Source organism: Ascidia mentula, chromosome 4, assembly GCF_947561715.1.
Source record: "Ascidia mentula chromosome 4, kaAscMent1.1, whole genome shotgun sequence".
In the NCBI taxonomy this organism is placed as follows: Eukaryota; Metazoa; Chordata; class Ascidiacea; order Phlebobranchia; family Ascidiidae; genus Ascidia; species Ascidia mentula.
Window position 1 is genome coordinate 4884794 of NC_138569.1, and position 14669 is coordinate 4899462.

The 14669-nt window shown below is 39.9% G+C and overlaps 2 protein-coding genes across 2 annotated transcripts; one reads left to right on the forward strand and one right to left on the reverse strand.

The window, feature by feature from the left end:
- On the reverse strand, positions 1 to 10725 carry LOC145897848 (fibronectin-like). Its single transcript, XM_082986302.1, has 22 exons — positions 10675 to 10725; positions 10486 to 10602; positions 10160 to 10280; positions 9487 to 9698; positions 9063 to 9237; positions 8047 to 8169; positions 7618 to 7794; positions 7202 to 7298; positions 6734 to 6975; positions 6179 to 6314; positions 5649 to 5782; positions 4174 to 4308; positions 3829 to 3999; positions 3247 to 3516; positions 2697 to 3008; positions 2540 to 2637; positions 2308 to 2479; positions 1745 to 2023; positions 1002 to 1137; positions 796 to 926; positions 561 to 682; positions 1 to 189 (listed from the first exon to the last, which is right to left on the reverse strand). The coding sequence occupies exons 1-22, from the start codon at positions 10723 to 10725 to the stop codon at positions 1 to 3; spliced, it is 3600 nt and encodes a 1199-aa protein (XP_082842428.1).
- Positions 10726 to 11358: 633 nt separating this feature from the next.
- LOC145897849 (vacuolar protein sorting-associated protein 4B-like) lies at positions 11359 to 14528 on the forward strand. Its single transcript, XM_082986303.1, has 9 exons — positions 11359 to 11520; positions 11730 to 11821; positions 12608 to 12768; positions 12859 to 13057; positions 13456 to 13537; positions 13595 to 13695; positions 13915 to 14030; positions 14148 to 14271; positions 14336 to 14528. Exons 1-9 carry the CDS (start codon positions 11359 to 11361, stop codon positions 14526 to 14528), a joined length of 1230 nt encoding a protein of 409 aa, XP_082842429.1.
- The last annotated feature ends 141 nt before the right edge of the window (positions 14529 to 14669 follow it).

The following is a 14669-nucleotide window of genomic DNA, read 5'->3' on the forward strand; positions in this document are numbered from 1 at the left end:
TTAGCCACCTGGAAGTGATTCCAGCACTTTTACACGGCCGGGTTCTGTAAGGGGACCGCGCCCAGCCGAGTTGACCGCCGACACTTTGACGTAATAAACAGCACCGTCCTCCACGTCACGAATCACGTGATTTGTATGCTTGGCATCTATATTGATGGCTCTAAACTCTTCGTTTGGATGCGGGAAAAGCTACACAAGGACGAACGATTACTTTTTAAAGATAGAAATAGGTTTACATGTATATCGTTTAAAGCACGCTTACTTTACTACCGGAATGGACCGAACGAATTCGAATAAAAATGATCCAGTCTGTTTGCATTTACAACAACATAACGTTCACATTTCACGCATAAGCAATGCTCTAAAGCTGTTCATACAGTACAAGGAAAACATATTTTGAACCGATTTTAAAAGGTTCGAAAAAACAGTAGTATTTGCAGCCTACATTGTTTAACTCCAACATAAAGAGTTTTGCCATAATCCAGTGTATAATTTTGAATGGCCGTAAAGTATCTTTTGTTCGCCGCAAAGAAATAGCAGACCAAACATTAAACACCCACCTGCCAGAACTCAATTGTGTAGTTCAGCAATCTTCCGTTCGGATGTCGAGGCGGATTCCACGATGCTGATATACTGGAAGCCTCGTTAGATACAAGGACCAGTTCTTCCGGGGCACTGGGCTCTAAAAATGCCAAACTCAAAAGTTTGATTCAAATACATTCACCGCCATATTTCGTAAAACATGAATAAAGCCAATTTGTTTTAAAACGACGACAGAGGTCAAAAACTGTATACCTGACTCATCTGTGGTTGTCTGTGCATTCGCGAACAGGCGACTTGACAGCGACTTGTCCTCACTCAACGATACCACGTTAAAATCGTATTTCACGCCCGGAGTAAGCCCGGTAAACGCAGCTTCTACTCCACTCATAGACATCTGAAAAAAAAAAGATTTTTATTCCGGCCTCTCCTTCGCTATCATATGTTTTTTAACAGTGAACAGAAGCTGCACCTGTCCATGTGCGGGAAAATGATCCACTTTGTATCCACCAATCAGACCCTCCGGTCGATCCCAAGTGATGTTGATGGCGGACGACGTCACGCTGACAACCGTCACGTTTTCCGGCGTCATTGGATCTATTTGGGAAATTTGAAAACAAATTGAAAACAAATTTACCGTAACTCAATGTAAGATTAATCAGAATTGTTCTTCTGGCACTTAAGTTTCTAAAGTGTTTTGTCTTTTTTTTTCTTGTGTTTTTTTTCTTACGTTTTCTTGCGTTTTTAGTGTTTATTATGCGCTTGATGCATTATTGTTGACACAACCCTGAGGAAGTTTCGCCGGATGGAAGAAAAAACGTCGGTTTCAAATAAACACTTTACAAACTTAAGAGCCAGAAGAACAATTCTGATTAATTAGTATGCCTGGCAGCAAAAATAGCAGTATATCAATGTAAGGTTTTTATAATAAGAATAAATGTGTCTGTGTTAATACATATTTTCAACGCACAGAGTACCCTGCAAAGACGTTTTTGTTTCATTTTGCACAAATTAACAACTAGAAGAGATGCACATGAAATACAGAGTCATACATTCCGCCTCAATATTTAAATGTTTCTCGTGCAACCAGTCTTATTTTGCATTAAAAAGCTACTTATATGCTGTTTAATGGCCAATTAGTCTAGTATGTACGTACACAATTTTGCTAAAATGACGCCATAAAAATTAGAAGGTAAAAACTTACAAATGGAAAATTCTCTCCGGACTGGATAACTTCTTGTTTTGTTTAACGACGTTTCTATGACGAAGCGATATCTGCCCCCTGGTGTAAGATCATTGAACTCCTCGCGGTTGTTACTCGATGACTCAAGTGTGACGTCATGCAACATTTTCTCCGTGTTGTCGAAAAGTTGAAACAGCTTCAGAACGAATTCGTCGTGCCGTGATTGCGGACCTTCCCATTCCCCCACAAATGAAGTTTCATTCTCAACTTCAAGTTGTAGATCAACCGGTGGCAAGGGTCCTACATGGAACATTGGTTTGGTGTAAAGTATTTCGCGTCGCCTCGTAAGGTTCGCGTTGCATGTTTCAAGAAAAAAAATATTTTAGCTGTGTGCATGGCTGGAAACGAAGAAATTGGGAGATCGCGATAACGTTCAAAGCTGCTATTCGCAACATAGCAGACCCAGTTTTAGTTCTACCGTTCCCATGCTCTTTTGTCTATATTACTACATATCTTATAAGACAGTTTCTACTTTTTAAATGACCAACAAAATATAAGCTAAAAAAGGAACTATATAGTCGCACTTGTTTGCACGAAAATAGCTTCGGAAAGGCTGATGTCATCGACTGAATACGCGGACACGGTGATGAAGTGCATTGTTGCAGGCTGCAAGGATGTGATCCTCAAAGAGGTGTCTGTGACGTTCTGGGAGCCGAGAAGAACTGGGATCGTTTCCGTCACGTCAGTCCAAGACACCTACGGGTCAAAAACTTTCATTTTCTTTGTGATACTGTCGACGAATAAAGACCTCCGCACCTGAAACGTCACGAAACCACCGAGGCCCGGTTGCCATGACAACTGAACCCAAGTCTCGTCAGTTTGTTCTGCTTCAAGTTCTTCAACAACGTTCGGTACTTAAAAAAATAGCATTAGTTTATTGACAGGCAACTAAACAAAATTACGCTCAGCTTACAGGTTGCACACACAAAATCCAACGGCGAACTGCCAACGTCACCGCTCAGTGACGTCACGCTGATGTCGTAGGTCAGGCCAGAAGTTAAGTCTCGAAGAGTTTTCGTTATTACGGCGTTTTCGGGCTCTTCCGACGGTATTATGACATCACCAGCCGTGGCGTAGTTAGTGACGTTGACGCCCTCGGTTCTAGGGTTGAAAACGAGACGAAAGGCGTCACACAGGTCACGTGGCTTTAACCATGACAGCGTAAAAGAAGTTGTGTTTCTTTGTATACATGAGAGCGCAAGGTGTTTGTCGGGTTGGTTCGGTTCTGTGATAAAAAATCTTGCTATTTAAAATGGTCGTTTTAAAAAGCTGCTTATTTAAATTCCTTTAAACAAAACAGTTAAAGAAGGTTTCAGTTAGTCAGAGCTTCAAAATCAAAACAAAGTTCAGCAAAAAAGTCAACACGTGTTCCAGACGTGCCTTTGCCACAAATACATAGTGGCACGCTCATAGTTACATATACGTACAACTTTTTCATGCTATAGAGCAAAGAATTAACTCACTGGTTCTGACGACCAGAGAAATAGTCCGACTCTTGCTCAACAGCCGCTCCACACTCAATGTAAAGTTATATTCTGCTCCCGGGGTAAGGTCCTTGAACTCCAATTCCAGGTCGTCCCGCTTGACCTTCGTAAACTCAGGCGAACACGACCTCTCAACACCCGAACACGTGATCAAGAACCCATCAATGTCCCCGGGCACCTCATCCCACTGTAGACGGATGGTTCGTTCCGTTCGAATCGTGTAGCGCAAAGGGGAGGGCGTGGCCGGCTCTGTGAATCATTTCCTCAAGTTATTTCATCATTACACTTTGGATAATTTTAAACCATATGCAATCTACATGAGCAAGTGAAGAACAGATCAACATTTTGGTAGAACTAAAGTTAAATAATAAAAGTTGGAAATCGAATTTGGAAGATCTGAAATCCACAACAATGATAAATTTTAAGGCACAAGGAAAGACGCGATAGAACGCTGGTTCTAGCGATCAAAAGAATTTTGTCAAGTCGACCAAAAGCCACAAATATATCTAAGCCCTAAGGAAAACACGTGTAGTGTTTGCTAACTTGTCTTAATTGACTAACTTGTCTTAATTGTCGTCCTCGACCTCACGGGAAAGCTTGCGACGTCACCACTTGTCGTATACACGGTGAGCGTGTACTTTCGCCCGGGGGTCAGCCCCACCACCTTGTTAGTGGCTGAACTGACATCGGAATTTTCGACCGGGATTCTCCAATGTATTTCCTCCGAGTGTTCTATGAAGCAAGACAAGAATATTTTAACGTGGTTCATGTTGTTTTTAGTGATAGTCGATTTTCGGGTCGAAATACTTCAGTACTTTCAGTTTTAAATTTTGAAAAAAATTTATTTTTATATACCCTTCACTGGTTTCCATACAAGTTACCGAAAAATGGCATACAAAAAATCACCTGTAGCGCTAAAGGTGAGATTAAATCCATCGTAAGTTGCGAATTCGGATGGGACATTTCTGAGTAATACAACCTCCACTGATGTGTTCCCAGGCGCCTGGACGTATATTGCATTCCGTTCCATCTTCACAGGACCTGGAAGAGGTTTTCATTCGATCATTATTCAAGTGATAAATCAGAATTTGTATTGTCAAAACCTCCTGATAGCTTTATGGCCAACAGAGACTTAGTAGCAGATACTTTCAACAATCTCAATATTAAAAAAGTTTTTGTAGAATTTAAATAAGCGTTACAGGTGATGCTTACAATCACATGCTAAATATACTTATTACTCAAAATAACGCTGTAAAACAATTGACTGATTGCAAAAAATTTACTGCTATAACATGCTTGTGAGAATGTATGTCGTCTTACATTGACGGCAAAAAGTATGAATCAAACTTTTTTGCCATTCGTGAAAGCCTGTTTAAAACAAACCAGAAAACGTGTCGACTTTCTGTGTTCAGTAATGGCATTTTAGAAAGAAAACGGCGGGCATTTACACATATCATCTCCGAACAAAGTGAGTGGACAAAAAGAAGACTACAGTTTAACATCTATAATTAAACCCCGACTATATGTACATGCGCTGTAGTTGGAATTTGATATTTGTTCCGCCGAACATCCATGTTTTCTAGGCAACGGCAATAACAAGCAAACGTCACGGGGTCTCATCAAAAATCCACGCAGTATTGAAAAGGAAAATCCCTGAAGCCAATTATACGCGCGTGACTCCGAACAGAAAGAGGTTTGAAGAGCAAAAAAGCGACCGTGTGGGGAAAGTGCTTTCGAGTTTCGCTTGTCAGGGTGAGTGGATCGGCGGTGGACGAGTGGCACTCGAACCATTGGAACCCGAACCGTACGAATCATTGGATGACGCGACTTTGTAAGTGCGATTTCCAGCTACACCGCGTTTCATGCTGAAGGGCTTGTTTTTAGATTTGACGCAGTGTAGTTGACCCTTTTTTTTTCAAACTACATTATTTATCTTAACTTTGAAAAGAGTGTCTACGTGAGTACGCAAACGTAGAGGATTTTTTCCCGTTAGGTCAAAAATAAATTTCTCATACGGATATTTTGTTGAGTAAAAATGAGAAAAATTTGGGAAGAATTTACTGCAGTAAATATGTGCCAAACGCAAAACGGTTGACCTTGAAGCTTCAATAATCCCCCACACACTTGGTTATCATGACTGGGTCGGAAAATGTAGTGCCGTTATTTCCGCCATCACGGTTTATGAAACACAACTATACCAGGTTTTGTGTTGTTTTATTTGTGTATTTTTGTAACCTGGAAATGAACCTACATATTTTTAAAGGCAAGTACATTTGTCTTAAGCAAGAAAGACGAGAGATTTAGGCTGGAAATAAACGTTTCCGTGACTGCGGGTTTCATCAAGTTTTAGTGAATTGTGTAAAAATACCCATGTATCTTACGTGTAGTTTGGTTGATGACGATCACCTCACTTGTCTCCGTATGATAAATCGAATCCACACCAACTTCGTAGGTGTGACCTGGCAGCAATCCGGTGACGTCAAAGTGTGTATTGTTGGTTGAAAGGTTGTGGGTGCTAAAAATATCCAAATAAAATAATGCCAGATGTCAAAAAATTAAAATTACGTGTAATACAAAATTATGCTTTACGAAATAGTTAATGGTTGGTTTGTTTAGAACTGTACACAATATTTCCCAACCATAAATATCCGCAGTATAAATGGAAAAAAAATTACTGAATATGATGTCTAGCTGGTAGACAAGCAGGCACACAGATTTCCACTTTGTGGTACCTTTCGGTCAATGGTTGGTTTGTTAGGAACTGTAAACACTATTTCCCAACCATAATTGTCCATAGTAGGAATTAGAAATGTTTTAGGAAGTTTTAGCAGCAACGCAGTGCATTTATTTTCCCTTTACATTTACCACAGCTCATGTCTGCACACAAATATACCCGGGGAAGCATACTTACATTTCCTTTCCAGTTGCGCTGAAGACTGTGATCAGGTATCCATCCACTGTGCCGATAGCTTCCGTCCAGGACACGCGAAATCTTCTTTCTTCCAACGAGGACTCGACCACGTGGAGGTTGCGGGGAGGAGCGAGAGCTAAAAGTTACAAAAAAGTTAACAAGGCTTTTTACCGCACCATGCGTACTCAGTTCCACAGGAGCGTTGACACAAAATCGTGTTAAATGCCAGACGATTTGGAAATTAATTACGCAAATTACATTGAGAGTATAGTTCAGAAATAGAATGTGTGATCTGGCATTTTTATTTTGTAGAGGATCGGGCTCCATACCATCTGCCTATTGTATCTTCGCACACGCAACTTTGCTTTATCATAATGGGTAATCACGGATGTTATGAGTTTTACACAATAAAACCTTTGGTGGAAGATGTACCACGTTAATGTTTAGGTTGTGATACAAGAGCTGCTGAAATGGGGTACTTTGATAAGAACTTCACCGCATGACATCAGGTTAGCAACATCCTTCTGCTTTGTTGATTCTACGATCTTTACTCACGTGTTATAGAGAACAGGGTCACTCCACTGCTGCTTCCAGAGTAATTTCCATTTATGGTCACGAAATTGCTGACAGACACTAATCCGAAGGCGTACTGTACGTTCGGTTCCAAGTTGGTGAGAGTAATCTCTGTGACGTTTTTGTCTACAACGACCTCGCCCTCGTGATTGAAGCCGGGATTGAGTGTTTTATTTGGAGAGCTCTCACTTGCGGTCAGCACAGCCATGTAGTTTAGGCGGTACCTTTGAATCAACATAACAGTAAAATAAAAAATGGTTTCTATTGTGTAAATAAGATGCAATACTAGTGAAAAGTCGGCCAACGGAATCAAATTTAATGTCCGGGTTATGGAAAACGTGATAGTTTTCTTTTGTTCAAACCGAAATTTTCCCAACAACAAAACAATTGTATGCCTCGCGTGCATATACACACTGTACATATACATTCAGCTGAATAACAGGTACTCACGAATCGTAGATGCTTTCTCTGTGAGAGTGATTCCAACTGAGAGTAACGTAAGTGGGTCGAATTACAGAAATTCGAAAGTCCGTTGGGTCCAGCGTTTCTATTTCAACAAAACGTTTTTTCTGTAATGTTTATTTTTTCAAGCAGACACAACATAAAATTCAGACACGTGAAATTAAGAAGCTAAATGTGATCTTATCTGTTGTAAGTAATTATGTTTGGATATCTGACAAGTAAAGGCAGATCCGTTGGTCCCCACAAGACAGAACAGGTCGATTCATATGGTCTTTAGAGGCATTTTCTTTTGCCATTAAGGCACGTTAAATTTGGATGGATTAATGACCGAAACAATGTACTTTCCTGTTCTAAAATACCTTTATCAAAAAACTTAAAAAAGAAAATGCGTATTTGGTACATACTTGTGACAAAGGGTGTTGCAGGGTAGATTGCCGACATGGCGACGTCATATTCACCAACATCATGAACAGTGTGGATGGTAAGAAAGTGAAGGTAACCGGGTTTCAAAGAGTAAAACCATTTGGAAACACTGTAACTTCTGGCTAAGAATCCATCACCTGGATCGTATTTATCTTCGACTGCCAAAATTAAATGCAGCGTACAGAATATCTCGTGTACTAAATTTCTGTGCGATAGATTTTACACACATGGCCGAACAACACACAGAAAAAATATATTTCTCATCAACGAAAGTAACCAAAATCATTAATAAATAGGTTCATAAGATTTGTTCAAGTCTCATGTAAATCCCTTGTGGGTACAACTGATAAACAGCCCAGTTCCATAGACTTTTAGTTATAAATATTATACCAATAGCACAATCAACTTACACACAGAAAGATTAAAGCGATATTCGGTAAAGGAGGAACCATAAATGCTCGGTGCCCTTTCCCAACGAGCAGTACCACCAGTTGAATATGGAGTAACATGGGTGATCTTTGGGGCGGGTTGAACTGAAAAAAAATGAGAAAATAATGTGTCAATGTTTTGCAAATCATTTTCGCAGGAAATATTAAACCCGTTCTTATACTGGCCGAGTCGCCACTTATTTCTTCACATTTATGTTGTTATCGTTTGTTTACATTTGGCAATTTCGCAAATTAACGGATAATTATGTCATATGTTGTTCACTAAAACATTTCAAAAATCTTTTCAATTGAAAATCATCATTTGCATAAACTCTTATAAGTCTTTCATCACCAAACTATTACACCACTTGGAAATTTCTACTTCAAACAACCTGGAATATAAATTGACTACACTTTGAAATTGGTCTAGCTAACATGCCTGTATATTCAGCCACTGCAAATCAATACCAGCTTTAAATACAAAGCACTTTACGCTACAAAATGTACAGTTATATTCAATAAGTGTACTAACACGGTCAGCAGTCAACCACCTTCAACGCATCAATGAACAGCCATGCCCATGTATAGAAGGCTGTTGACAAACCTTACAGCACAAAATGTTGCCTGAAGATCATTACGCCGAATTCATTTCGGCGTTTGCAGCGTTTGTGGCATGTCAATGGCAATTATAGGCCTCAGTCATGATTTCTTGTCAGTTTTACCACGTGAAGTTGGCTTCCGAATCAGAAGCATTTTGTGTCCAAATTTACCACAGCGTTCCAATGTCATTTGAATTTACTCACAGACTATAGACTTAAAGCAATATGTGTGTAGTTATCACTGACACGTTTGTCAGGACTTGCACCAGAGCAGTAACCCCGAATCAACCTTAAATATGTCAATCGTTGCCGTCAAGCGCCCAGAGGCAAACAGAATTCAATCGTAGTCATATTTTTATTTAGTGCATTTAAGGTATACCAACGTATAGTATCGTATACCGTGATACTGGCAGATGTAGTCGCGTTTTCCGTCACAGTCGAATGCCATCCATCCAGGTGATTGACCTTGAAACTGAATCGCGTCCACGAGGATGCAGTTGGAGAGACTCGAGTCGGAGGTGACGTTTCTCCACCGAACGGACGACCCATCGGTGTAAGTAAAGTTGCCCTTAGACTATATAATATATAGACGTCTATAGAACTTTGACTTTTTACAACACCGAACCGACTTTGACATGTGATGTGGATGTGACGTAACAGACTATGTTTAATCAAATGCTGAGTAAGGCAAAAATAGCTTACGGAGCATAAGAAGGTTTAACGCCGAACAATTGTTGCTTTTTCTCAACCTTCTCGATATATGTTGTTATGTTCGTTTGGTTGCAATCAGACATCAATCAAGGCACAAATTATAGTAAATTACGTCGCGGTCGTCGAGTCCAATCCAATACATCATATTTTTTTTCGGGATCACGTTTGTGAGGAAGAGATTTTCCTCCTCAGAGCGAGGATTAGCGAGATGTGCCGTTGGTATCGAGTTGCAAGCTTCTAATGCCTCCTCCCAACTTTTCATCTTATTTTCTGATGCCCAAAAGCACGAGTTTTCCCAACCCTTCCACCCGTTTGGACATTTGGCTGTGAATCAAAAACCAAATCAACGTTATATGCTGTATTTACTCGATTGTAAGCCGCCCTCGAAGGTAAGCCGCGCGTAAATGTTTAAGGCAAACTTAGGTGCCCTACAACAATAATTGTCAACAAATCTGTATTTAAAATTGTCAGGTATGCTAATAACGGTGTTTGATAAAACGTAGTGGTAAGGCAGAGCGAGTTAAAGGTGAATTTCATTGAAACACAGAGCCGCAGACAAAATATCGGCATGACATTAAATAATGTAAGCCGCCCTCGATTGTAAGCATCACAAACGGTAGGTTAATAAACTTGATAAGCCGCGGCTTACAATCGAGTAAATGCGGTAGGCAATTTAACACATTCAATCATTTCATTCGGTATGTGCTGCATTTCGTTTGCCACCTTTTACGTATGGCTGTAAAGTAAGCAAATATTTCATATGTTAACAAAGCAAAGGGGAATACCAGTAGTTAGAGTGAAGACATTTTGTTCTCCAGTATCGGATTCTTCCAAGTGAAAGTTGTATGTTTCAGCATTCATCAGGCCTGACAAATTAATTTTTCGTTCTCTGAAGTTCAACTCCTCCTATAATATATAACATAATATGTCGCTTTAGTCCATCAACATCGTGGTAAACAAAACACAAGAGCGCGAAAAAATGTACCACACAAAAATGTGAAAAATGCGCACGAGTCAGAAATATCTCATCTTTGCAGTTTTGCGAAAGCTGCAGAACTAACATTTGTAAAAAAAAATTACAACAAAGTGTCATTTAAAAAACTGTACAAACCGTATTGCCATCGTAACCATAGGAAACGCGCAGTGTGGACGAGTTACTCGTGTTAGACCATTCCAATGAAACCGAACTGGTGGTGACTTCAATAACATTCACTTCCAACGCAGTAACCTGTCAGCACAAGTACAAAATGTTGAGAAAAGCTATGTCTTTTGGCAAAACCTGTGAACTCTGTTTACTTACCTTCGGAAAAACTGCAGAAGTGAATAACAGCACAAGTGCAAAGATTTGCATTCTGATTGTTCTAAGTTGCATCACAGTGCATATGTATAGCGATTTCTACTGATCTCCTCACAAAATCTTTTCCAGACGTGTACTGTGTAACTGTAGAACCATACTTTACCAGGCTGTTCAGGCGGCGGCAAAACCCATTTTAAGAGAAAGTTTCTGTCGTCACAAAAACTTAAAAAGGCGTTGTTGAACAGGGTGTCACGCACACAAGCGTCTTTAATAACTCTTTTAGCTATTGCGCTTCAGATCAGGACAAAACACTAGGACACAACTATGTGACAAGTGCCCTTGTCACAACCTTCGAGCACCATTATGCCGTTTAGCAAGAAGCCTCTTGATACGCCTTTGTTTAGCCGTATACGATAGCCCTGGTCGGCAACTCACAATGTCCAACAAACAAATTCATTTACATTTTGTATTTACGACGTTTTTTCGGAGATAAGATTTTATTGTGTCTATGGTAAGCATTTTAATAAAAATGTATTTATTAAAACAAAATTATCCACAAAAATCGTACCACTTGCTACAATATTCCCCACTAGTGACATCACAATAGTCCAGCATGCTTCATTTACTCGTGTTTATTGCTCAACATACAACTGGCTTTCCTGTTTTTGTGCTGGAAACTGTTTTGGAATGGAATACGACGATCCCGAAAGATATGATCCAAATACTTTGCTGGAAGATTACATATCATGTGTAACTGATTTTCGGGCTGTTGCTGAGGAAGTTTCAAAGCCATCACCTAACATAGACTTGCTGAATTCCTGGTTGGAAAACAGCCTTTGTCAAATTTCAGTAAGTTGCCCTTCTGCTGCAGGCAGGATTTTTGTAGTATTTACCTAATGCGGTAGTGATAGCTGCCCTATAGGTCGAGATCAAGAATGTATGTATCTTATAACGCACAGTTGGTGGAGTTCTACATGTATTACAATACAGACCGTAAAGTTCTAGATTCCTGTTACGTCACAATGCTATTATTACGAATCGCACTCGTTTGTTCATAGATTCTTCATTCCAAAGATTGCAATGAGGACAGAAAAAGTTCCTTGATGGAAATTTTCCAACTGATGAGAACCCTAAGTGGCAGGTTGAACAGGTGGTTATACCAAAAAAACTTTAACCAAGAGCATACGTTTTTGTTCTTTTACGCAACAGTTTTATGTTATGATAAGCAATGTGAAGCCAATAATATGAATTTGAGTATAAGCTGCAGACAGATGGCCACTGTTTCGACCTAAAGCTGCACTGATGAGACCTTTTAGGTCGAAACAGTGGCCATCTGTCTGCAGCTTATACTCAAGTTTTATGTTATGTTGCGTAAATGTCTTTTTATTTAACTGAACCAAAATGGAGCGGTATTTTCTTGAAATTTTACCGCCTAATTCAGAAAGAATTCGTTTGAGACAGTATCGCACCATGAACAACAACCACAAGTGTCAATGTCCAGTGGGTAAGGTTTCACTTATGTTTGAATTACAGTTTACTCATTTTCTGTTACGTATATTTTTATGCTGGTTTTGCAAAGAAAATACATAAATTATAACCAATATCACGAAGATTATGGCTTCTTTCTGTAAACTATAGCAGTGTTTTCCAAACGGGGAGGAATTCCTTTCCATGGAGAAATTTTATGAGTTGTGGCGAAATGTCCACTTTATTCAATATTATATCTTTCTTATATTTGCTTACGTTCCTTTTCATATTATGATCCGTTTAATTTATATGGGGAGGGTTTAACAATTCGATAACGGGAGACAAGTTGAATGTATGGGAAAGGGTTGGGAACCACTGAGACTAAAGCATACAACCCAGTAACACGGGCTTGCTCCAGCTTAAGCCTATCTATTAAATTTACAGTAAAAGTGACTAGCTACGAAAATAGGTCAAGCCAAAGTCGTGATCAGTCGAGGCGAAAATCGATAGAGCAAACGATAGTGTCTGGTCATAGTGGGAAATTTGATGACGTTGTTGGGTTGAGTGAGGCGAAAAGAAGTTTAAACGAAGCTATCGTCATGCCCTTGTTGTACCCCCACCTTTTTTCAGGTTAGTTCATGTTCGACAATTTTTAAAATGCTTCTTGATAAACATTGGATACGTAACCGTGAAGACTAAAAAACTATGTGCGCCCGACAGGCAATCGACGACCTTGGAATCGTATACTGATGTACGGACCTCCGGGTACCGGTAAAAGTCGTCTTGCGCACGCAGTCGCCAACGAGATCAACTCCACTTTCTACTCAGTATCGAGCGCCGACCTCATGTCAAGTTTCTTCGGCGAAAGTGAGAAAATGGTGAGGGAACTCTTCACACACGCTCGCCATTCCAAAGGAAGGTAAAAACTTATGCTCATATAAAGTGTAACTGCTCCGGTGCTGCAGTAATGTTTTATGCAATGGCACGATTAGCAGGATCGCCCCACTTCTGTACTGGGCTTTTTAAATATATATGTAACTTATATGCATCAAATTTCCTATTCATTTTAATACTAAACATATTCAGACCGAGCATTACGCCAAAGTGATGTAATTAACCAGATACTCCGTCAGGTGTAATTTCTATTCCTGTACATCCTGATCCAGCCTTAAAGAATTCAATGCCTTTCTCTGCAGTCAGCTTTGTTTTATCATTGATTTTTTTCCGTTGCCACCACTGTTGTATACCAAGTTCAATTTTTTAGATAATCTCCAATCACTATTAGTTTGGAAATTTTAAACACCAAATACTTTTCAGATGCGTCGTATTTATCGACGAAATAGACAGTTTGTGCCGGAGACGAAGCGAAACGGAAGACGAAAGCGTTCGTCGAATCAAGGTAAGACCCCTGGTTGTTGTAACATGTTCCTATTATTATGGACACCGACGATTGCAGACCGAACTTCTTCATCAAATGGACGGCGGAATTTGCGACGATCGAATATTTTTGCTCTGCGCAACCAATTGCCCGTGGGAAATTGACCCGGCGTTTCTAAGGTAGGAAATTAACTTAGCAATAAAGCATCTCTTTTGCGTGGGTAACGAAAAAACTTCTAAGTCTTAAACTTCTAAGGCAAAACATGTATTTCGGTACCTATTTTTTGGAACTAAAAATAGTTTTGACTAAACCTGTACAATTAACTTTCGTAGCTGGGATGTTTCTGCAAAAATGTCAAAAAATAACACTGGACTAAAACATCAAGGTTCCGTTTTCAGGCGGTTCCAGAAACGCGTCCACATCTCACTTCCCGACAAAGATTCGAGAATAAAGATTTTGCAGCTTCATGTTGGAGAGGATTGTTCCCTTACCGAGGAAGATTGGAAAGAACTAGGTATTGAAGTAAATAAGCTAAAACACTGTTTCTTGATTTATAACTTCCATGTAAAATTCCTTTCGCTGACTGGAATGTATTTTCTTCATGACAGTTGTGTTAATTCTTTTAAATCAGGAAGCCTAACGGACGGTTATAGCGGCAGCGATTTGTCAAACCTGGTCAATTCGGCGTTATTCGAACCTGTTCGCTTGCTGGAAAGAGCAACTCACTGGATGCGATGTGAAGATGGGAAATACAGGTTTGAAAAACTCTCACCTTTTACAAATTAAATGCAAAAACCAACACTACAAGAAACGTTGCAGGCCTTGCATGGCAGAGCAACCGAACAGTTTTGAGTCACGTCTCAGCTCTCTTTCGCCCTCCAGCGTCGCGACACGGCCTCTCTCAATGCGGGATATGCGAAAGTGCCTCCTCACAAGCAAGGCCACGGTCGGTCGAAACGACCTGAGACTTTTCGACAAGTTCACGGCGAAATTCGGTCAAGAAGGAAACTAAAAATCAAGACGGGTATTTCCGTGATGACGTAATGATTGTTCTTCTGGGACGGTTTGTTTTTTGGTGTTTTGTTTTTGTTCTTAGCATTGAATTTTAATGATTTCCTTCCGTGTTTTTTAGGCCTGAAGCTCAGTATTATTT

What these genes read in the sequence shown, in the direction of transcription:
- LOC145897848 (XM_082986302.1), bottom strand. Translation starts at nt 10,725, where the DNA reads ATGCAAATCTTTGCACTTGTGCTGTTATTCACTTCTGCAGTTTTTCCG. An exon ending in AGAGAAAGCATCTACGATTC is followed by an intron (nt 6,976 to 7,201) that starts GTGAGTACCTGT and finishes GTTGATTCAAAG; the next exon opens with GTACCGCCTAAACTACATGG. An exon ending in GACCCTGTTCTCTATAACAC is followed by an intron (nt 6,315 to 6,733) that starts GTGAGTAAAGAT and finishes TGTAACTTTTAG; the next exon opens with CTCTCGCTCCTCCCCGCAAC.
- LOC145897849 (XM_082986303.1), top strand. Translation starts at nt 11,359, where the DNA reads ATGGAATACGACGATCCCGAAAGATATGATCCAAATACTTTGCTGGAA. An exon ending in GCTCGCCATTCCAAAGGAAG is followed by an intron (nt 13,058 to 13,455) that starts GTAAAAACTTAT and finishes AATACTTTTCAG; the next exon opens with ATGCGTCGTATTTATCGACG. An exon ending in GGAAGATTGGAAAGAACTAG is followed by an intron (nt 14,031 to 14,147) that starts GTATTGAAGTAA and finishes CTTTTAAATCAG; the next exon opens with GAAGCCTAACGGACGGTTAT.